This window comes from Gracilinanus agilis, chromosome 1, assembly GCF_016433145.1.
Source record: "Gracilinanus agilis isolate LMUSP501 chromosome 1, AgileGrace, whole genome shotgun sequence".
In the NCBI taxonomy this organism is placed as follows: Eukaryota; Metazoa; Chordata; class Mammalia; order Didelphimorphia; family Didelphidae; genus Gracilinanus; species Gracilinanus agilis.
In genome coordinates, this window is record NC_058130.1 from 536,448,993 (window position 1) to 536,473,222 (window position 24,230).

General features: G+C 36.7%; 1 protein-coding gene across 1 annotated transcript in view; it reads left to right on the plus strand.

Annotated features, from left to right (window-relative positions):
- Positions 1-24,230, plus strand: part of CHST9 (carbohydrate sulfotransferase 9) — a 383,826-nt gene that overhangs the window by 212,560 nt on the left and 147,036 nt on the right. The window contains 1 exon segment of the mRNA XM_044666462.1: positions 24,150-24,172. Within this exon segment, the coding sequence (XP_044522397.1) occupies positions 24,150-24,172 (23 nt within the window).

Consider the following 24,230-nt stretch of genomic DNA (forward strand, 5'->3'; position numbering starts at 1 on the left):
GAGAAACACCATTTAAAATCACCCTAGACAATATAAAATACTTGGGAATCTATCTACCAAAACAAACACAGCAATTATATGAAAACAACTACAAAACACTTTCCAAAAAAATAAAACTGGATCTCAACAATTGGAAAACCATTAATTGTTCATGGGTAGGACAAGCTAACAAAATAAAAATGAACATTCTACCCAAATTAATTTACCTATTTAGTGCCATACCTATCAAATTACAAAAACTTCTTTACTGAATTAGGAAAAACTATAACAAAGTTCATTTGGAATAACAAAAGATCAAGAATATCAAGGGAAATAATGAAAAAAAATGTGAAGGAAGGGGGCCTAGCAGTACCAGATATTAAACTATACTATAAAGCAGCAGTCATCAAAACCATATGGTACTGGCTAAGAGATAGAAGGGAGGATCAGTGGAATAGACTTGGGGTTAATGATGTCAGCAAGACAGTGTACGATAAACCCAAAGAGCCCAACTTTTGGGAAATGAATCCACTATTTGACAAAAACTGCTGGGAAATTTGGAAAACAATATGGGAGAGATTAGGTTTAGATCACCATCTGACACCCTACACCAAGATAAATTCAGAGTGATTGAATGACTTTAATATAAAGAGGGAAAGTATAAATAAGTTAAATGAACACAAAATACTGTCAGATCTCTGGGAAAGCAAAGATTTTAAAACCAAGCAAGAGTTAGAGAGAATTACAAAATGTAAATTAAATGGTTTTGATTATATTAAGCTAAAAAGCTTTTGTACAAACAAAAATAATGTAGTCAAAATCATAAGGGAAACAACAAATTGGGAAAAAATCTTTATAACAAAAAAACTCTGACAGGGGTCTAATTACTCAAATATACAAGGAGTTAAATCAATTGTATAAAAAATCAAGCCATTCCCCAATTGCAAAATGGGCAAGAGACATGAATAGGCAATTCTCAGGTAAAGAAATCAAAAGTATCAATAAGCACACGAGAAAGTGTTCTAAATCTCTCATAATTAGAGAAATGCAAATCAAAACAACTCTGAGGTATCACCTCACACCTAGCAGACTGGCTAAAATGAAAGAAGGGGAGAGTAATGAATGTTGGAGGGGATGTGCAAAATTGGGACATTAATGCATTGCTGGTGGAGCTGTGAACTGATCCAACCATTCTGGATGGCAATTTGAACTATGCTCAAAGGGCTATAAAAGAATGCCTGCCCTTTGATCCAGCCATACCATTGTTGGGTTTTTACCCCAAAGAGATCATAGATAAACAGACTTGTACAAAAATATTTATAGCTGCGCTTTTTGTGGTGGCAAAAAACTGGAAAGGGAGGGGATGTCCTTCAATGGGGGAATGGCTGAACAAACTGTGGTATATGCGGGTGATGGAATACTATTTTGCTAAAAGGAATAATAAACTGGAGGAGTTCCAGGTGAACTGGAAAGACCTCCAGGAACTAATGCAGAGTGAAAGGAGCAGAGCCAGAAGAACATTGTACACAGAGACTGATACACTGTGATAAAATCGAATGTAATGGACTTCTGTACTGGCAGCAATGCAATGACACAAGACAGCTCTGAGGGATTTATGGTAAAGAACGTTACCTACATTCAGAGGAAGAACTGCAGGAGAGGAACCATAGAAGATAAACAATTGCTTGAATGCATGGGCTGAGGTGGACATAATTGGGGATGTGGATTCGAAACTACCACACCAATGCAACTAACAACAATATGGAAATAGGCCCTGAACAAGTTCACATGCTACAACCAGTGGAAATGTGCATCGGCCATGGGTGGGGGAAGAGCGGGGTGTGAAGGGGAGAGTAGGGGCATAAAGCATGTAAACAGGTTAAAAATGAATATTAATAAATGTTTAAAAAAAAGAGAGAGAGAGATGGTGCTACTCCTTAAGTTACTGGCTACTGCATGCTTGAGATCCAAGTTGGGGTGGGGAGGGGTGTAGCCGCACCAGGAGGCAGGGGGCCAATGCCATCTGTTAGTAATATAAGGGAAATATATGCTTTACCTTCTCTGTGGAAGACTCAGGGAATTAGCTGTGGGAGCCATCAGAGAGGGAGAAGCAAGTATGCAGTTGGAAAATTGTGGGTGGGACGTAGCAGCAGAGGAGTGACAAAGACTTTTAAGGTTAATCTGTTTTTAAGATAGGAGTAAGGGTCCTAAATTCCAGACTTTGTGTCATAAAAATGTAAGATTTAAACCAATATCAGTAACTCCAAGTATTAATTTTATAAAGTTTGTTAATCACTTGAAGTAGAAGGAATAAAAAAGAAATAGAAGTATAAAAACTAAATATCTAACAAAAATAAGACCACATAAGTATATTCTCCTGCCTGGCTCAAAGCCAGCTTCTGCAGCTGTGCTTAAGGGAAGAGACACAGAGCGCAGGAGAGGCAGGGCCAACTAGAACTTTATCCTACGTACACAAATAGTGTTTGCACTCAGTGTGATAACACAAATGGGATGCTGGATAGGAGAGTTCTGGGGAGCAAAATTCTGATTACACACTCCCTCTATACTGCTTTACTTGCGGATTTCATTATCTCCCCTGGATTTAATGATCATCTCTATTTTGACAATTCTAAAATTTACTTTTCCTTCTCCAACCTCTATTGACCTCTAATTAGTGCCTTTTTAAGACATCTCAAACTGGTTGTCCCGTGGACATCTTAAATTCAATATATCTAAAACTGAATTCATTATCTTTCCCCCAAAATTCTCTACTTCCAAATGTCCCTATTAGTGTAAAGGCAATCATCATTCTCCCACTTAACCCAGGCTCACAAACTACTTGTCATCTTCAACCCCTCAGTATTTCTCAATCCCTATATCTAATCTCTTGCCAAAGCCTATCAATTTTACCTTAATGGCATCTTTCACATATGCCCCCTTCTCTCCTCTAATGCTACTATCACCCTGGTTCTCATGAATTTGTGCCTGGAGTATTATGATATAACTATGATAGATTTAGATTATATATCTGCTTGCCCCAAGTCTCTTCCCATTCAGGTCCATCTTAACTCAGCTGCTAAAGTGATTTTCCTAAAGCATAGGTCAAGCCATGACACACATATCCCTACCCAGCCAACTTCAATAGTTCCAAATTTTCTCTAGTATCAAATGTAAAAGTCCTTATTTGGTGTCCAAAGCACTCTATAACTTGTTTACCTACCTTTTCAATATTCTTATATTTTATACTCCTGTCTATATTCTTTGGTCCAATGACACTGACCACCTTGCTGGTCCAAGACACTCCATCTCCTCACTGAGAATTTTCACTGGCTATTCCCCATGCATTTAGTGCTTTTCTTTCTCATTTCCATTTGATGACTTCTCTATTCTTCTTTCAAGTCCAGCTAAAATTCACCCTTCTACATGAAGTCTTTCAGATTCCTCTTGATTCTAGGGGCTTTCCTCTATTGATTAGTTCCTAGCATACTATAGATAGTTTGATTGTACAGTTATTTACATGCTGTTTTCCCTCCCATTTGATTGTGAGCTTCCTGAGAAAAGAAACTGTCCTTTAACTTTCCTGGTATTTCCAGTGCTTAATACATTGCTTGGCATTAAGTACTAAACAAAAGTCTATTGACTGACGCACTGAAATATTTCATGGAGTTCAGCTACTTTTATATTGTTTTTAAAATATTTAATGTTCAGTAGACCTTTATAGGGCAGTTAGGTGATGCAGTGGGTAGAGTGTCAGGCATGTAAGTAGGAGGACACATCTTTGTGAGTTCAAACCTAGCCTTAGTCATTTATCACCTGTGTGTCCCTGGGCAAGTCATTTAACCCTGTTTGCCTCAGTTTCCTCATCTATAAAAATCAATTGGAAAAGGAAATGACAAACGATTCCAGTATCTTTGTCAAGGAAACCCCATATTGTGTCTTATAATGCCTTGCACACAATTGAAATGACTGAATAGCAACAGGATTGTTATGTAGCTAGACTAAATGTTTACTATTATAATTTTAAAAATCATTCTTTTCACATTTTTCCTATGGAGTTCAGAAAAATATAGTTCTGAGAAAAGTTGTTACACTAGTCATATTTTATTTTAAATGTACTATAGTCTGTGGCATAGGTGTCTAACAATACATTTGTAGCAAATGAATAAAAATACTGGAATGAAACTCATCTTCTAAAAGCATCTTCTGTACAATTACAAGAGCAGACAGAATAGGGGAAGCATATACACTTCTTTCTCTTCCTCTGTAATTTTTATTTCTTCTGCTAAATCTCTGTATTTTGAAAGCTTTTAATTCTTTGAAGTATTGATAGCATGGCAATATTTTTAAATGGCTGATGTTATTAAGAATATTGTTCCTAAGTTCATATGAAACAAAGTGGGGTTTTTGTCACATTTGTTTATGGCCTTTTGGGATAATTCTTCTATGGCCTTTTGGGATAACTCTTCTGTGGGGGGATCTGTTCTGCTGACACAAAAGTAGTCTGAAATCTCCCTGCCTTATGAAACCTTAACAACATAATGTAAAGCAGGACAGTGTCTCTACTCTATTTGTCCCTCTATAAGGAATTATTGAAATCCGAAGTATTGCTGATCAGTATCATCCTACAAGATGCTCCAAAAGGGGCTGAACCTCTGTTTATTGTGGGACTGTATTCATATTTGTTCATGGAAGAGTTGAGTCCTTGTGGAGCCTAGATGTTTCCTTATATATTCCCAAAGATGGCCCAAACAATTAAGTGGTTCCTTCTAGCTATTAAAAGTGTTCAGGGGAGGCAAAAGCAATTCCTCTATGAAAATCCTTCCACACAAATAAAAAACAAACAGCATTGAGGGGGACAGAAAAGCAAATACAACAACAGGACAGAGCCAGGAGACCCTCCTATTCAATTCTACTTAAAAGGTACTCAGAGACTTGAATTCTCCAGCTTAATGAAAAGAAAGAAGGAAAGTCCCAGGGTCCCTCCCTCACCAACTGTTCCAAGACTCAGGTAAGAGTAAAAAGAGGATAATACTAAGAAAAATGGGAAAAGAAGCACACGGGGGTGAGGGGAATACCAATACAATGGAAGGGTGGAAGAGGTTGGTGACAAGGAATACTTAAATCTTATGCTCATCAGAATTGACTCAGAGAAAGAAGAACAATCAGATCCATTAGGGCAAAGAATTGTATCATGTCCTATAAAGAAGTAGAAGGTTAATAAATGAATTGGTGGGAAGGAGAGCAATACAAGGGAGAGAGAAATTGGGAGTCATTTAAAAGGTACTTTAGTAAGAAGGGAATAATGAGAGGGGAGGGGTTGGGAAGGGGAATAACATTAGGGAGGGGAAAGGGGGAAGACTGACTAAAAGCAAAAAATTGGAGAGGAGGGTAAGAGGGATAAGAGAAAAGGCAGAATCAAAGGAGGAAGTCAAAATGATCGGGAATAAACAGACAGGAATCATAACTGTGAATGTGAGTGGGATGAACTCACCCATCAAAAGGAAACAGAAGGCAGATTGCATTAAAAACAAGAATCCTACCATATGTTGTGTGTAAGAAACACACTTGAAGCAGGTACATATACAAAGGGTAAAAGTAAGAGGGAAGAGTAAAATTTACCAGGCTGCAACTGAGACAAAGAAGGCAGAAGTAGCAATTATGCTCTCAGACTAAGCTAAAGCAAAAATAGATCTGATTAAAAGAGATAAGGAAGGTAATTGCATCTTGATGAAAGGTACAATAAATAAGGAAGAAATATCAGTACTCAACATTCAGATTTCTAAAGGAGTTTAAGGAGGAAATAGTTAATAAAAACCATACTAGTAGGGGACCTCAAACTTCTGCTATCAGAACTAGATAAGTCAAACTGAAAAATAAATAAGAAAGAAGTAAAGGAAGTGAATGAAATATTAGAAAAATTAGAGCTTATAGATATCTGGAGAAAGAATGAATAGAGATAAAAGGGAAACTACCTTCTTTTCAGCAGCACATGGCACATATACAAAGATTGACCACGTACTAGGGCAGAAAAACATTGCAAACAAATGAAGAAAAGCAGAAAAAATAAATGCAAAAATTTTAGACCATAATGCAATAAAAATCTTAATCAATAAGAGTTTATGGAGAGACAGATTTTTAAATTAATTGGAAACTAAAGAATCTAAGTCTTCAAAACTGGTAGGTCAAAGAACAAATCAAAGAAAAAATTCCCTTTCTGATTTGTTGATATATGCACTCATGGATATAAAATTTCTCCTGGGTTCTTCTTTGGCTATCATAGATTTTGATAAGTTATTTCTTCATTGTCATTCTCTTCAAGGAAATCAGTAATTTTTTTCTTTAATTTGTATATAAAAATATAATAATGTATATTCCTTTATTTATTTGCAATGTATAAAAGATGAAAAGAGTGTTCTTATCTCTAATGAAGAGGAAATTGAGATAATTATTAAGAACTATTTTGCCCAATTATATGCCAATAATGATAATCTATGTGAAATGGGTGAATGTTTACAAAAAAATGCCTAGATTAACAAAAGAGGAAATGGGATACTTAAACCGTCCCATCTCAGAAAAATGAATTGAACAAGCCTTCCAGGTACTCCCTAAGAAAAAATCACCAGAGCCAGATGGATTCATAAGTGAATTCTATCAAACATTTAAAGAACAACTAATCCTAATATTATACAAACTATTTGACAAAATAAGCAAAGAAAGAGTTTTACAAAATTCCTTTTATGACAAGAATATGATACTGATATCAAAGCCAGGCAAACAAAAAACAGAGAAAGAAAACTACAGACCAGTCTCCTTAAAGAATATAGAATATGAGGGGCAGCTGGGTAGCTCAGTGGATTGAGAGTCAGGCCTAGAGATGGAAGGTCCTAGGTTCAAATTTGGCCTCAGACACGTCCCAGCTGTGTGACCCTGGGCAAGTCACTTGACCCCCATTGCCCACCCTTACCACTCTTCCACCTATGAGTCAATACACAGAAGTTAAGGGTTTAAAAAAAAGAACATAGAACACGAGCATAAAGACTCCCACAAGTTATTACAAGGATTATTCACTATGATCAGGTGGGATTTATACCAGGAATGCAAGGATGGTTTAATATTAGGAAAACCATCCATACAATTGACCATATCAGTAATCAAACCAAAAGAAATCACATGATTATCTCAATAGGTCCAGAAAAAGCCTTTGACAAAATGCAACACCCATTGTGAAAAACACTAGAAAGTATAGGAATAGATGGGCCTTTCCTAAAAATAATAAACAGTATATATTTAAAACTATCAGCAAACATCATCTGCAATGGAGATAAGTTAGAAATTTTCCTTATAAGATCAGGAGTAAAGCACGGATTTTCACCCCTATTATTTACCATTATACTAGAAACACTATCAGTTGCAATTAGAGAAGAAAAAGAAATTGAAGGGCTCAAAGTAGGCAGTAAGCAGAATAAACTCTCACTCTTTGCAAATGATATGATGATCTACTATCAGTAGAAATTAGAGAAGAAAAAGAAATTTAAGGGATCAAAGTAGGCAGTAAGACTAAACTATGAGTCTTTGCAGATGATATGATGATCTACTTAAAAAATCCTAGAGAATCAACTAAAAAGCTAATGGAAATAATGAACTTCGGCAAAGTTGCAGGATGCAAAATAAACCTACATAAATTATCAGCATTTCTATATATTTCTGACACAATTCAGCAGCAAGAGTTAGAAAGAAAAACTCCATTTAAAATCACCCTTGACAATATAAAATATTTAGGATTCTATTTGCCAAGACAAACACAAGTACTATATGAACACAACTACAAAACACTTTCCACACAATTAAAGCTAGGTATAAATAACTGGAAAAACATTAATTGCTCATGGGAAGGACAAAGCTAATATAATAAAAATGACAATCCTATCAAAATTAATTTACTTATTCAGTGCCATTCCTGTCAAACTACCAAGAAACTTTTTTATTGAATTAGAACAAATTCTAACAAAGTTAATTAGGAAGAACAAAAGATCAAGAATATTGAGGGAACTAATGAAAAAAAATGTGAAGGATGAGGGCCGAGCAGTTTCAGATCTTAAACTGTTCTATAAAGCCATGATCATCAAAACAATATGGCACTGGCTAAGATACAGAAGAGACAGAAGACAATGGAATAGACAGGGTAAATGACCTCTGCAAATTAGTATTCAATAAACCCAAAGATCCCAGCTTTTGGGACAAGAACCCACTGTTTGACAAAAACTGCTGGGAAAATTGGAAAACAGTATGGGAAAGATTAGGTTTAGATCAAAATCTTACACCCTACACCAAGATAAATTCAGAATGAGTGAATGACTTAAATATAAAGAACGAAATTATAAGTAAATTAGGTGAACATAGAATAATATACCTGCCAGATCTATAGGAAAGGAAAGATTTAAGACCATGTAAGAGAAAGAAAATATTACAAAATGTAAAAATGAATAATTTTGATTACACTAAATGACAAAGGTTTTATACAAACAAAACCAATGCAATCAAAATTAGAAGGGAAGCAACAAATTGGGGGGAATCTATATTTAAAAAACCTCTAACAAAAGTCTAATTTCTCAAATTTATAAGGAGCTAAATCAATTGTAGAAAAAAAGCAAGCCATTCCCCAATTAATAAATGGACAAGGGATATGAATAGTCAGTTTTCAGATAAATAAACCAAAACTATCCATAAACACATGAAAAGTGTTTTAAATCTCTCATAATTAGAGAAATCAAAGCAACTCTGAGGAACCACCTCACACCTAGCAGGTTGATCAATATGACAGCAAAGGAGAGTATATGTTGGAGGTGTTGTGGCAAAATTGAAACACCAATGCATTCCTGGTGGAGTTGTGAATTGATCCCATCTTTCTGGAGGGCAACTTGGAACTATTCCCAAAGGGCTTTAAAAGGCTGTCTGCCCTTTGATCCAGTCATACCCTTGCTGGGTTTGTATCCTTTAATGAGTAGGACAAAGGGCCTTATGCTAGTAATAACACTGGAAGGAGGAAGGTGCTAGCTGTAGAGAGGATGGTATGGGCTGTACCAGAGCTGAGCTTGAAACTGATTATAAATGTAACAAGGATCCAACCCAGGTGAACAGAGTGCTAAGTGAAACTCTCACTGCTAGACACCAGACTCCTTTAAGATGTCTAATCTCCAGCCCCTTTCCTGTTGAGGAAGTAGCCTCCTATTGGTGTGTAGTAGGTTGACAGGAGGTGAATACTGGACTTCCTGTCCTACAGCAATGGAGTTTATCCCTGCTGAAACTGATCAGAACCTTTCCTGTTGGCTGTCCCTGCTTGGCCTTAGATGGTAGGCAAAACCACAAAGTTCTCAAGTTAAGGCTAAGGGGTTCATTGATAACAGGAGTATAGGAGATAAGGCAGTGGAAAGAGGGTTAGGAAGTACTGAGAACTAAGGGTGAAAGATTTATCTGACTAAGGTTGCTAATAGGTCTTGTCTGGATGCTCTTCTGCTGACCCAGGGCAGGGAGCCCTGGGTCAGAGCGATGTGGTCTCTGGATAATAAATAAAGTTAATCTTTGACTAAAGGTTTGCCAGTAGTGCTGATAGTATTGATAAATTTTTCTGCAGAATTGGTTTAACCCTATTCTAAGCCTAACAACTACCCACGTTCCCACTCCTACCACCCAGGTCCCAAGGGGGTATGGAGTAAGTGAGAGGGGATGGGAGAAGTCAGGAAAGAACAAAACCCAGCCCTAGGTCTCCAGGGCTTTATATACCCTTGGCCCAACTGGCAGTTGGCACTTGCCCTGTGGCTCATGCCATGATGAACATTCCAACCAGGGCAACTGACAGGTTTCCCCAAGTAAATATAGCAATGTTAGTAATCCTATATTACAATCCCAAAGAGATAATAAGGAAAAATACTTGTACAAAAGCATTTATAGTCACCCTCTTTGTGGTGGCAAAATGAGGAAAATGAGGGGATGTCCATCGATTGGGGAATGGCTGAACAAATTGTGGTATCTGTTGGCGATGGAATACTACTGTGCTCAAAGGAATAATGAACTAGAGGAATTCCATTTGAACTGGAAAGACGTCAAGGAATTGATGCAGAGTATAAGCAGCAGAACCAGAAGAATGTTGTACACAGAGACTGATACACAGTGGCACTATTAAACGTAATGGATTTCTCTACTAGCAGTAATGCAATGACTCAGGCCAATTCTAAGGGACCTATGAGAAAGAACACTATTCACTTCCAGAAAACCAACTGTGGGAGTAGAAACCCAGAAGAAAAATATATGACTGATCACATGGTTCAGTGGGTATATGATTGGGTATGTTGACAAAATGATCACTATTACAAATATTAACAATATGAAAAACAGGTTTTGAACAATGAAACATGTAAAACCCAGTTCATTGGCTCTGGGAGGGGGAAGGAAGAAGAGGGAGAAAAAACATGATTTATATAACCATAGAAAAATATTCTAATTTAATTAAATAAATAGATTTTTGAAAATTTTAAAAATAAAAAGTATATTAAAAATATAAAAAAAGAAAAGTGCTCATGACTGTATACCCTGTTACATTTTAAACTACTCCTTCCTCTTAGTGTCCTAGTTTTGGCATGTTACAAGAGAATAGCAAGAAGTACCAAGTGATTAGACTGCATAGAAACTTCTGCTTTGCTGATGCATCCTATGGGCCAGGGGATTTTTTTCCCCATCAGACTTGTAGCTCAAACCTTCCATATGCATTTTCTCCTTCATGAGAATGTGATCTCCTTTAGGGCAAGGACAGCCTTCTTTTTCTATTTGTATCCCCAGTGCTTAGCACAATCCTTTTTAAGGACTTAACAAATTTCTTCATTCAATGGTATGTCCACAATATTCCAGGATACATTTTCATTAATGAAAATGAGCTGCCTAATTCTAGTACAGTTTTACTCTTTGAGTTCTCAGTGATGTTTTAAGGTCTATATTTGTAGTCTGGGGATTTGTCATCTGTGAGACCATGAAAGAGAGTGAATTTCCAATGTATAAATATAGTCACCAGGTCATGTCTTGTATCACTAGTACCTCACAAAGTACTGGGCACACAGAATATGTGTAATCAATGTTTATTCATTGATTTATTTCCCCATTTTGGTGATAGTGCCATGAATAATCTTTTCCATTCTTTGAGAATCTTGTCTTCTCTGAAATATGAAAAATGATCACCTATAAAACTAACAATTTCCATATTGGAAAGAACCTAAGAATTTATGCATTTTAGCCTTGAATCTATAAAATGCATCCCCTCTACCATTCCATCCCTAACAAGTATTCAATTAAGTCTTTACCTGAAAATTTGGGGTGACAGAGGATCCAATAATAGTATTTACCTTTACATAATCTCGGTTTTTTTCCTACCAATCATCTTTAGAGAAAGGCACTAGCAGAGATGTTCTTGACATGAGATCCATCAATCCAAAGTGTCCATGGAATTCAAGAGATACATAGATTTGGATAGGGAAAAGAAATGTACAACTTTATTTTTGCTAACCTCTAGTGGAAATTTGGCATTTCTTTTGATTATGTATTTAAGCATCAAAACATTATTTTTAAAATGTACTCATGAAATTGAAAAATTAAAATCCCTTGTTTAGAGACTACTATACCCATTTTACAGGTGGGGAAATTGATATTTAAAGAAGCTGAATGACATAATTAGGAAGTGATGGATGTAGGATTCAAACCAAAAATCTCTTTCCACTATAATAAATGGCTTTACTATTTCTTAATGAATTCTAATCCATTTCTGAACCACTCTAATTGTTAGGAATATCTTTCTTATCGCAAGCCAAATTTTTCTATTTGCAGTTTCTGGAAATTATTCCTAATCTTGTCACCTAAAGTCAAGTCAAGCAGTATAATCTAATATCTATTCTATATGGTTTCCCTTCAAATGTTTGACAGAAGTTCTCATGCCAGGGAATAAAGTGTAAGAAGACTAGAAATGAAGGAGTCTGTTATGTAGGTAGGGAAGGGCTTCGAATGCCAAGAAGAGGATTTTGTATTTGATCCCTGAAGCCACTGGAGTTTATTGAGTAGGGGAGGGAGATGACATTATCAGAACTGTGCTTTAAGAAAATTACTTTAGTAACTGAATGGAGAATAGATGGAGCATGGAAAAACAAGGCAGAAAACTATTGCAATAGCTCAGCCATGAAGTAATGAAGGCCTGCACCAGAATGGTGGCAGTGTCAGAAAAGAGAAGGGACATTTTTGAGAAATATTACAAAGGTATAATTGATAGGCTTTGACAACCAATTACATAAGGGAAGTGAGAGTGAGGAATCAAGAATGACTCCAGGATTGTGAAACTGAGGGACTAGGAGGATGCTGTTGCCTTTTACATTAATAGGGAATGTAGGAAGGGGAAAGGATTTAAGAGAAAAGATAATAAATTCTGTTTTGCACATACAGAGTTTAAAATGTCTACTGCACAGCCAGTTTTAGAGGTCCGAGAAGCAGTTGGAGATAGGAGATTGGAGGTCAGCAAAGAATGTGAGGGAAGATAGGGAGATTTGAGAATCATTAGTGTAAAGATGGCAATTAAATCCACAGGAGCTAATGAGATCATCAAGTGAAATCATCTCAAGAGAGGAGGGCCTCAGACATAACCACAAAGGATACCTATGATTAGAGGGCATTCTTGGCAAGATAATCCTATAAAGGAGACTGAGGCAGATCATATAGGTAGGAGAAGAATCAAGAGAGAGTGATATGCCCAAAACCTAGAGAGAAGAGAGCATCAAAAAATGATTTGTCCAGTCATATGATTCCTATACTGACCGTAGATTACAATCTAGATCTTCTGACCAATTTCCTGACAGATCACTATGGCATCACACTGCCTTTCATTTTCATCCTGTCTTACCAGGTTTTTACTATATTTTAGAGACATGATCAGACATGGAATACACTGTTTAAGAACCCACAGAGCAATTGGGGAAGGGGAAGGGTAGTTATAACAAGGTTCTACTGTTCTACTCAGAGCCTGAAATAGATTTCTAATGTCACAGGGCAGCTGAGGCAGCACAAGAAGCTGATTCAGCTGAAATGTAGATTCCCTCTAAAAAGATGCATTCAACAAGTGCTTTTGAATGTTAACTGTGCTTGTGGTTCCACAGTCACCTTTGTGTCCTCACTGTGCTGGCAGGAGTAATCCATGGCCACTTCCCCCTCCAAAACACACACAGGCACAACTCTCTCTCTCTCTCTCTCTCTCTCTCTCTCTCTCTCTCTTTCTCTCTCTCTCTCTCTCTCTGTCTGTCTGTCTGCCTATCTGCCCCACCCCCTCTCATGCATACACGAGCACACGTGTTGTTTCTGGGTGTTGCTTTTTAAAGATGTTTTATTTTGATGGCACTGACTTTTTCCCATAATCTCCATGCTCAGGGGAGGGAAAATAAGGGATGAGAGGTAAACTATAAGCTGAATTGTTAATTCCTCCTTCTTTACTTCCTCAGAAGTAAGTGGGGGTTTCACAGTTCAGGTTGCATAGTTAGTTTGCAGGAAGTATAATCATTATTATAATTATGTCTAAGACCTCTCTAGGTAAAAGTTAAAAAACTGTTATCTTAAAATACTGTGAGGGTACTCTATGTACAAGCTTTGCAGACTTTCTTTTTTGGAAACAATGACCTTCTCAACCTGTGCATTGTTTTGGACCCTTAGGAAGATGTAATGATTGTAATGCCTTCCTAATTTCTTCCTTGAAGTTAATGAGCTGGAGAATGCCAAGGCAGGGAAACTATCTTGGGGACCAGATTTAAGATAGGCTTCAAAGCATGAATATTTAATGGAAAAGGATAAAATTCCAGTTGGGTATTTGGAGGTGAGAACTATAAAATCCTTCCTGGGATGCTCAGAAGTTGTTTAAGACTAAGAATGTTAAAATGCAAAGTACTTAGGAAATACCTTAAGAATAGCTTCACAGGAAGAGGAAACCTCAAAATGAGGAATTAGTACTGAGCAAGTAGTGAGGCTTGGATGACTTCACACCTAACCAAGCCCAAGTAAGCTCTCTCTTTTGTGTCTTTTCATGGAGTCGGTACTATAGTTCTTGGCCCAGTCTTCATAACCAGATGATTATTGGCCACCAGCCCTCAGGGTTCTTAAATGAGTAAATGACCAGACCTAAAAAATAATCATAAAATGGATGGATATGAACTTGGAAGGAAGTCCTGAGTGGAAAGTCCCAAGGTTCTGTACTCCCTACTGCTTAGTGGGGGGTGAAGAGGAAGGAAAAAGTGAGGGGTAGAGAGGGGAGAGGGAGATAGATAGACTGAGAAATATACATATATTTAGAAATAGATCTATATATATTCTTGCATTAGTATATGATATATATGATATATACTCATGCATATGTTCCCTTGGATGAATGAACAAATGGTTAGAATCATAGGCCAAATCTAATAAAATGAAATATAATAGAGATAAATATAAATTCCTACACTTAAGTTCAAGAAATAAAAGCTTTGATAGATATGGCTACACAAATAATGTCTATTAAAAGATCTGGGAGTTTTGGTGAACTGTAAGTTCAATGTGAGTCAGTAAGTACAATGTGGCAGACATCAAAAACTAAGATAATCTTCCAGGATCAACTAAATAGCTTTGGCATTTAAAAAATCCTTCACAACATGGCTCCATCTTATCTTTCTAGCCTATACTTTACTTCCTTCCACATACTCTGTGACCCAGAAACACTGACCCACTTGTTATTATTTATACATGACACTTCTCCTAACTTTGTGCCTTCATAGAGATTACTCTCAGAATGACTAGAATGATATTCCTTCTCACCTCTATTATGAGCAATAGGGGGCTAAGGTGGGTAGTGATATTAGCTCAAGGAGAAGCCCTATGCACAGCTAGATATGAGATTAAGATTTGTTCCCCACACCAGCTGAGCTAAGCCTCCTTTAAGACTGAGAATTCTCTTACTAACCATAACCCTTAGAAACCAGTCAGTTGGGTGGAAGTAACCAGGAAGTAGAATGTTGGTTATTGAAACCATTGGTTATAATGAAGGGTTACCACTGGCTTGAAAATGGCTATAGCCAATTAGAGATGTTACTAGGATCTGACTACTCAAATCTTGATACTGTCACTAAAGACAGGATGTTGCCTTTTAAAGATTAATACAGGCTTTGGGATCAAAAAGTTTATTTGATAAACTGGGGTAGGTAAAAGGAGAAGGAGAGTGGGTAAGGAAACCATGAATGATTTTGCCTAAGTAATAAGACTAATTAAATATTTTAATTTAAGTTGTTCCCTAAGGACCCTTGGGGGGTCTCTTCCTGACTCTGTTGCTGTTTGTTGCTGAGCCCAGAGGCTAACAAGCCCCTGGGTGAGATGCTGTAGTATTTCTTGAAGATAGCTGTATAATCTTGCTTAAATATAAAGTTTGTTGGCTATGCCAATAAAGGTGTTTGATATGGCTAGCAATCAAGGTTGACCTTACCTGCCTGCCTAATCAAACTTCCCACCTCCCAGGGCCCAGTCTGTCCTGCCTCCCTAATCCAAAGAGAAGAGAGAATGATCCCTAAGGGATTTGTGGACCTGAATTTATACCCTGCTCTTAACTGTCACTTGGCACATGCCTATGGCTGCTTTGCCAGGTTCTGAGTTCCAAAGTAGCAAACTGCTATTTTGTACCTACAGAAAATGACTGACCATTTCTGTATATCACACCTCCTATGTTTCCTGGCTTCATTCTCAACTCAGCTTAAATCCTGTCTACTGGAAGAAGCCTTTCCTTCCCACTCACCCCAACTACCTCTGCAATTATCCTCCATTTATACTATCCTCTGGAAACATAATTGATCATTGCATTGACCAGAATTCATAAGTCTTACAGAATTATTTTTACAGTACTATTTACACTATAAATTATTCTCTTATTTCTGCTCATTTCACCATGTATTGGTTCACATGAATCTTCCAAAGTTTCTCTAAAACTCTTTCTTTCTTCATGTCTTATACCATTATTATAGCATTCCATTATATCCATATTCCAAAATTTGGGCTTCAGCCACCTCCCAAATGGCTCTTAGTTTTCAGTTTATTGCCACTACAAAAAATAAGTTATAAATAAATATATATATACACACACATATATACATAATTTATATAGCACCTTTTTTCTCTTTTTTTGCCTCTTTGGGGTATGGGCTTAATAGTGTTATTGCTGGAGTCAAAGAGCATAACAATTTAGTTACTTTATGGGACATAAAACCAAATTGTTTTCCAAGATTATTTGGACCAATTCACAGCTTTGCCAACATTTCTTCAATGTGACTAATTCCTCACAGAGCCACAAACATTTGTCACATTTTTAAAACTGGATTTTTCAGCATGATTGGGTAAGAGGCAAAACTCAGAATTATCTAAATGTACATTTCTCTAATTATTGATGATTTGGAACTTTTTTCACATGGCTCTAAACATATCCCTTTTAATTTCATATCTTTCTATCAGAAATCCTAAATTCTGGCAGGGAAAATATTTAGCTCCAGAGGAAAAATTGGAATGAGAATGAGTATACTCTAATACTTACTAAGAAATCAACAAGGCAAGGCAAGGATTCCTGTGCACAATTTTTTAAATGTTTTAAAATAATTATTTCAAATGAGACTTTCAGTTTACTTTGCTTCAATACTTTCAAATATATGCATTTTCTCCTTATAGGTTCTTCCTCTCCAGATTCAGATCACAATAATTTTAATCTTTCAAAGATAGTCTTAGTACTTGGAATGACAAAATTAATCACCTAGTGATCAACCTTCTGGTTATCAGTATCTCTGAACTTAGCCAGGCATTCAGTCCATCACTGGAAATCCATCATTACTAGTGGAAGCCTTCTCCTCCTATTTTCCCTAGCCTCCTCAAACACCAAAAGCTTCCCAGAATATATATATATATAGACTACTTGACTACTCATATAGTTTGTACAAGATTGGAGTCACTAATTCAATTGCTTCCCTTGAGATGGATGATAACCAAGCTTACTAGCTTCCCCTCCTCTCATACCCTCCATACTCCAGGTGCTTTCATCTGAATTGCTAAAATAACCAAATGACCCCTGGATTTTTCCAAACACCTTGAAGTTGAACTTCCATTTATGGGTTACATCCCTCCAAAACAGAATTTGAGGCCCTAAAAGAAGCAATTCTCTTGGTTTTCCTATTTATATCTCTAGGACTCAGCACAGTGTTTGGCACACCATAAATAATAAACGCATTTTCATTCATTTAAAAAACTTCCCAGAGCCTGTGTTTCACTGTCATTGCATTTGGAAACCCAAAGTTAGATTCATAACATAAAATATTAGAGTGTTTCAACATTTAAACAGATTAGAGTATCAGAATGGGATGTAAGGAAGAACAAGAGTAAGAATAAAGAATAAGATCAGATGAATCCACTTTTTAATTCAATCTACAAATATTTGAATTTAAACACAAATATTATATAATTTTAAAATGTACAACAGGTTTTGAGTCCTGGAAATACAAATGGAAAAAGCAAGAGAGTCATTCAATCAGTCTGTACCCACAAGGAGCTCATGCTCTACTGTTGGGGAGGAGGGGACATTATGTACACAGAAAATATAAATATAAAATATATTTGAAATGAATATAAAGTAATACCATGGCTAATACCAACAATTGCAAGAAATTAGGAAAATACTAGCATAGGAATTAGTATTTAGGCTGAGTCATGATGGTGGCTAGGAACTATAAGATGAAGAGGTAAAGCAGAAGACCATTATGGGTATGAGATACAAGCTGTGCAAAGACATGATGAAGGAATGCCTTTTGATAACAGAAAATAGGCCAGTTTGTCAGCTTGAGTTGAACACCATAGCTCCAATGGGTATTAAGAGCACCCTTCATGGAATCCTTGCCAGGCACAGTAGGAGAAGACAGCATAGTTCAAAGTCGGTGAGATTGTGGAGCTCTATGTCTTTGTGGTTAACATAAAGGCTGAAATGATCATCAATCTTTGTTTAAAAGCAAAAAATAGCATCCCTCCAAGCTAACTACAGAAGGAAGATGAATATAAGGAGTACTAAGGAAAAAAAACTTCATTAAGATGATATTCTCCTACAGAACTCTGGTACCTCTAGGAAAACTCAGAATAACTATGATGCTTCTAGCCAACACACACACACACATACACACACACACACACACACACTCTCTCTCTCTCTCTCTCTCTCTCTCTCTCTCTCTCTCTCTCTCTCTCTCTCTCTCNCTCTCTCTCTCTCTCTCTCTCTCTCTCTCTCTCTCTCTCTCTCTCTCTCTCTCCCCTCTGATCTGTCTGTCTTTGTCTCTAAGTATATCTTTATGTGTCTTTCTGTTTGTCTTACTCTCTCTATCATACATACGCACACACACACACCGCAAAACTCATAGGATCCAAGCCATCCAGTTCTAGAACACAGAGATGTTGGGGAAGATATCCTATTTTCTTGCTACGCTTTGGTTCTATGATCAGGAAGAAGATTCCACTGCCTAAAGTTGATGTTGAAATTGTATGTTCACCAGTCAGTCAATGTTGTTGTTCATCTTTCTTTTTTTAAGAGAATTAGTCACACCATGGGGTCTTCAGCCTCACTCTCTTTTCCAGAACCATCCAAGCCCAGTGGAAAAATAAAAGTCAGGATGATTGGCAATAGCCTGGGGATACAGTGGATGACTTTGACAACTTTGATGTTTGACTAAGCTCTAAGAACTCCACAGTTGCTATTTCAGATGCCTTCATGGTCATTGGAAGAAGTTGTTCTCATCCACCCATGCCAATGTGGGAAAGTCTTCTAATGCTTAGGATAAACATCCCTCTGACTCACTAACTGGTTTGAGGCCTGTTGGCTACCCTTAACCTGGTTTAGCCCATCTACTGAGAGTTTTACAGCCCATGGCTGATACACATGCTATAACTTCTTGGAACCAAAGGTGAGAGCTGGGTGAAAGGTGGACACCAAAGGTATAAAAGCAACCCTCAAGAGGGCTTGCCAAACCCTTTCACTAACTCCTTTCAGACACCAGTAAATAAACATTTATTTTCAACAAACCTTAATTTCTTGAGTCCTCTGCTGCTTGCCCAAAATGGTGAGTGACCAGTACTAAAAGGGTTGCTAGTAGATACAAGATGGACAACCTGCCTACATAGGATGGAAATCCCTGGCTTAGATTTCCTTAAATAACATTTAAGTTCAGGGGCAGCTGAGTAGCTCAGTGGATTGAGAGCCAGGCCTAGAGAAAGGATGTCCTTAGTTCAAATCTGGGCTCAGACACTTGCTAGCTATGTGATCCTGAGCAAGTCACTTAACTCCCATTGTCTAGCCCTTATTGCTCTTTTACCTCAGAACCAATACATGGTGTTAATTCTAGGGAGGGAGGTAAGGGTTTTAAATGAAAAATAATAACAAAAAATGACATTTAGATTGTCTAAAGGATCCTCTTAAATGCTCTTTTCATTAAAAGAGGAATGTTTCAAGTTATATATAGTCATACTGGCATCCTCTGTCCATTTCCACAAAGGTTAATCCAAAGGCAAGGAATATTAATCTGGTGACAAGAGTATTTCTGGGCTTGGTGATAGCCTTAGCATCTAACTTATTTTGTGGTTCAGTTTCCTTCCTTTCTGGATTTTTCCTTGTGTTTTCTTTTTTATCTTTTTTTGTGGATCTCATAGTCGTCTTACCTATTTTCTGATAAATCATGGAGAAAGAGAAAGAGAAGTAGTGCTTTCAGTTCCTCTAAAAAACCCAGTATGATATAATCAATATATAATGTTAGTATTTGTGCACTCCTGTTGCTGGAGCTTCTGAGATTAGTGCTTCATTTATGCTATATGATGCTTTCTAAACTTCAAGATGAAAATGTTGATTTTTAAACATTTATTTCCAAGCCACACTATACAGCTTCTCCCTTATTATGCAGTTGACTGGAAGTTCCAGTGGGTGAATGTGCTTCCTTTCACAAAAAAAAATCATTCAGAATCCAAAGAGTGAAGTGAAAAGAGAGAAAGAATCCTTTCTCATTTGATTGTCTGTAGTACTAAATTACCAGGCCAATGGGGGAAGATTATCAGTACAGTCATCAGAGTTCTGAACAGATTATGATCACGTGTAATTCAATTATTCAATTCAACAAACATTTATTAAGCACCTGCTGACTATAGGGTATGTATGTATGCAGGATACAGTGTTCAAAACCTTATTAATGAAAGTAGCTCTCTCCAAATTGAGTGAAGATCTCAAACCTAATTCGAACACCATTCTTTAAAGTTTCACACCTAATATCTAATAGCATTGAAAAGCATTTAATATGGGTTTCTGTGTCAAACTCAGTCAGTCAACATTTATTAAATGGCCATTATGGGCTAAGCACTGTACCAGACACTATGCAATTCATCAAAGGAAAAGAAGCAATGCCCATGCCCTTAAGCAGCTAAAACTAAAGTGTTTTTTTTTTTATATCTCATTTCACTCACAAGAAAGCAAGTGGGGTTTTGACCACTTGGAATTTTGAATGACATATATACCAAGCAAGTATTGGATTAGGAGTATTTAATCCTTATGAAATGGTACAGTATCTAGTTACTTTCAATTTTATTCATGTCTCTATCATTTTAAGTTAATGTGGATAGAAATCCTAGCTATGGCACTATATAACCTTGGATAAGTAATTTCACCTCTCTCGGCTCCAGTTTCCCCATCCTTAAAGTGGTGATAAATAATGCATGCACTACTTAACACTGATGGTTGTCATGAGGATAAAATTGAGATAATGTATATACAGTATTTTGTAAACCACAAAGTGTTACATAAATGTGAGCTATTTTCATGATTGTTTATTATTTCAATTTCACAACCCTGCCAGGTATCCTAAATTTAAGTTGTGGAAAACATTTAATCCCAAAGAAGAATAACAAGTTACAGATGCCATGGTCCATGTCTGAAATCAGTATAGAAAAATTTAAAAGCAGTTAAGTATTGTATTACATTCTGAACACCACACTTTAGGAGAGATCTTGATAACATGGATAATGCCTAAAGAAAAGCAATTAGGATGGTAAAGGACTTGAGATTTCCCCTTATAAAAATTAATTGAAAGTAGTAATTTTAACCCTGATGGAAATAATTTCATTTTTGCCTTTGTATCAACAGGACCTATATCATGGACCAGAAAAAAAATGTGACCTGGGTAAAATTTAAGGTTTTATTAATGTTCATTGTCTGATTTATTGACTGATTAAAGAGAAAAACCATTTCTGGGACATCATAGCTGATTTCAAGATTTTGAAGAGCTATCTCTTGGGAATACAAAATAGACTTGTTATATTTGATCCTAGTAAAACAAGGAGTGATGTCTGGAAGCTATAAAGGGAAAAATTAATTTTGATGTGAGGACAAATTTCTTAACAATTTGAGTTAAATAAAAGTAGAAGGTGCTGCCCTGAAAGGTAGCAAGCTCTCCCTTAATACAAGTCTTTAAACAAAGACTGGATGATCAGATATATTGTAGATGGGATTCTTATTCAGGAAAGTATTGGACAGATTGGCCTCTAAAGCCCCTTCCAACTCTAAGATTTTGTGAATCTGTGACCATTGTCAGTGAAGTCCTGAAATATCCACAACTCAGTAAAAAATAGTGTGTTGGTGTTTTAATTTGTACAGTGTCATCTTGTTTAATGAAATTTTACTAGACTATATACATGTTTCTGGATCCATTCCTAGGTCACATGAGCAACAAAATGGTGGAATAGATTTTTCTCTAATACCCACAATTTCTCTTACTTTTTTAATAAAAGAAATCCCAAAGATAAAGTACCATCAGCTATTTCCATTGCTTAAGATACCTAGTATCCAAAAAAAAAAGTAAATCCCACCCTCAGACCCAGGAACTGATAATTACTGATGCTGAGTTCACTCAGCACCCCTCCTCTACTTCTTTAGCATTCCCATGGACATAACATAGGTTTACATCACAACCCAGTCCTAAACCACATCTCCCTCCACTTTCCAGTGCCATAGAGATACCAGATGCTGTCAGGCCATTACATACAGCTAAGACACAGCCCTTCAGAAACAAAAGTTTGTCAGTGGCTGCCACCCAAATGTAGTAGCATTGTAAAGTTCTGAACTGTCAGGGCCAGGGAAAGTAAACTTTGAACTGCTAGTACTGAGTCAGAGAACTAAGGAATTGTGAGTAGAGGCAAGTCACCAGGATGGAAAACATGCATATAGGGAGCTGTACAGCACTCCACCAAGTCTGAGGGAAAGAACACAGCATCCAGCTAGGACCCATTCTGACTACCCAAAAAGTCAGTTGAGTCAGAGACCCAGGTTAGTGAACCATAAGCTGCTCAGTATGGGAAGAGGCTGAGATGCTTCAGATCCAACCTGTAAAGAAACCACAATGAGAGGGGGAAGAGTCAGGATGTGAGTTATAAGGAAAAGGGAGAAGGAAGGAACTTAAAATTAAAGATTTCAGGAGGAAGACATTGCAAAGACTGGGAACAAAAAATAAATTGTTAGAAAAAAAAGTAAAAACAGAATTAAATTGGATCTTCAGATCTAGTAAACTACTTCAGGCAACTATGAATAAATACTCTAAAAAATTAAGGATCTAACACTTAATGAAACAGATGACCCTATGGAATTTATGAGCCACAATAAGCTATTCCTGAAAATGCTTTTTTAATTAAAATTATGGGAGCAGAATTTGTGTCCTATCAGGCAAAAATAATGAAAACAATAGAAAAACTTGAATCTTAAATGATAAGATTCACCAAAGAAATTAAAGAGAGATTGATAGATTAGTAATAAAATACATAGAGATGAAGGAAACCCTAAAAGAAAAGGAAAAAAAACATCAAAATGAAATATTCTTACTAGGCAAGAAGAATACATGGATCTCACAGATAGATTGCACAGAGAAAACCTATCCCAGAAGAACACAATAGGAGAAAAAAAAAACTTAATACCACAATGATGGAATAATAGAAGAGAATTACCCAGAACTTCTGACATAAAAAAAATGAAAACCCAACTCAAAGATTTCACAGATTGCTAGAGAGAGAGAGAAAGAGAGAGAGAGAGAGAGAGAGAGAGAGAGAGAGAGAGAGAGAGAGAGAGAGAGAGAGAGAACAAAGCTTTAAACTCAAACACATATTGATTAAATTTTATTAATCTTGGGAATAAAATTTACAAGCCATCACAATAAAGTCCTTCAAATACAAAGAAAACATAGTTGAATTATGAAAGACTATACTGCACCCACTAGGAAAAAATAGATCAGAGAATGGAATAATGTATTCAAAAATTGGAGCTCAGGATGCAGTCCCAGTAACCTATCCTGCAAATGTGACTTTAACTCAATAGTAAAAAAGAAGAACATTCAATAATAAGGAAGAGTTTGGACGATTTCTAGAAAGAAAAGGATAAGTTGCTTCTCAAACACTCCAAACAACAGGGTACAGAAGGAATGAATAAATGCAGATAATAATAGCTACATATTGACAACAGAGGGACCAACAAAAGAATTCTTTCTAATAGTTTCTATGTCCATAAGGAGACAAAGGTGAAGACAGAAAGCTGGTAGAGGTTCAGTAAAGAGATAGAAAGGGGATATTATGGACAAAACCTGATAATGTTCTGCCTACATGTTAATGCTTCTTTTATAAAACTGCATTACAGGGGGCAGCTGGGTGACTCCGTGGATTGAGAGCCAGGTCTAGAGACAGGAGGTTCTAGGTTCAAATTTGGCCTCAGACACTTCCTAGCTGTATGACCCTGGGCAAGTCACTTGACCCCCATTGCCTAGCCCTTACCACTCTTCTGCCTTAGAACCAATACACAGTGTTGATTTTAAGACAGAAGGTAAGGGTTTAAAAAAAATAAAAAATAAAACTACATTACAACATGGTAGAAGATATGAAAGGAGAAAGATAAGCAGAGGAATAGAAAGTGAGTGATGTGGTTACATCAAAATGAAGGGCTAGTAATGAGGGAAGGTAAACTCTTTGGTCACAGAAAGAAAGAGTCTATAAAGAAGTGGATGAGGAAAAGAGGAGAAAAGACTGAAGGTGGGGAGGTGAAGGTTGGAGAAGGGTCAAACTTCTTGTTGAAGGAAGCTCCTATAGGTGAAGGTCCTTACAATGAATGATGCCTGGGGAATTTG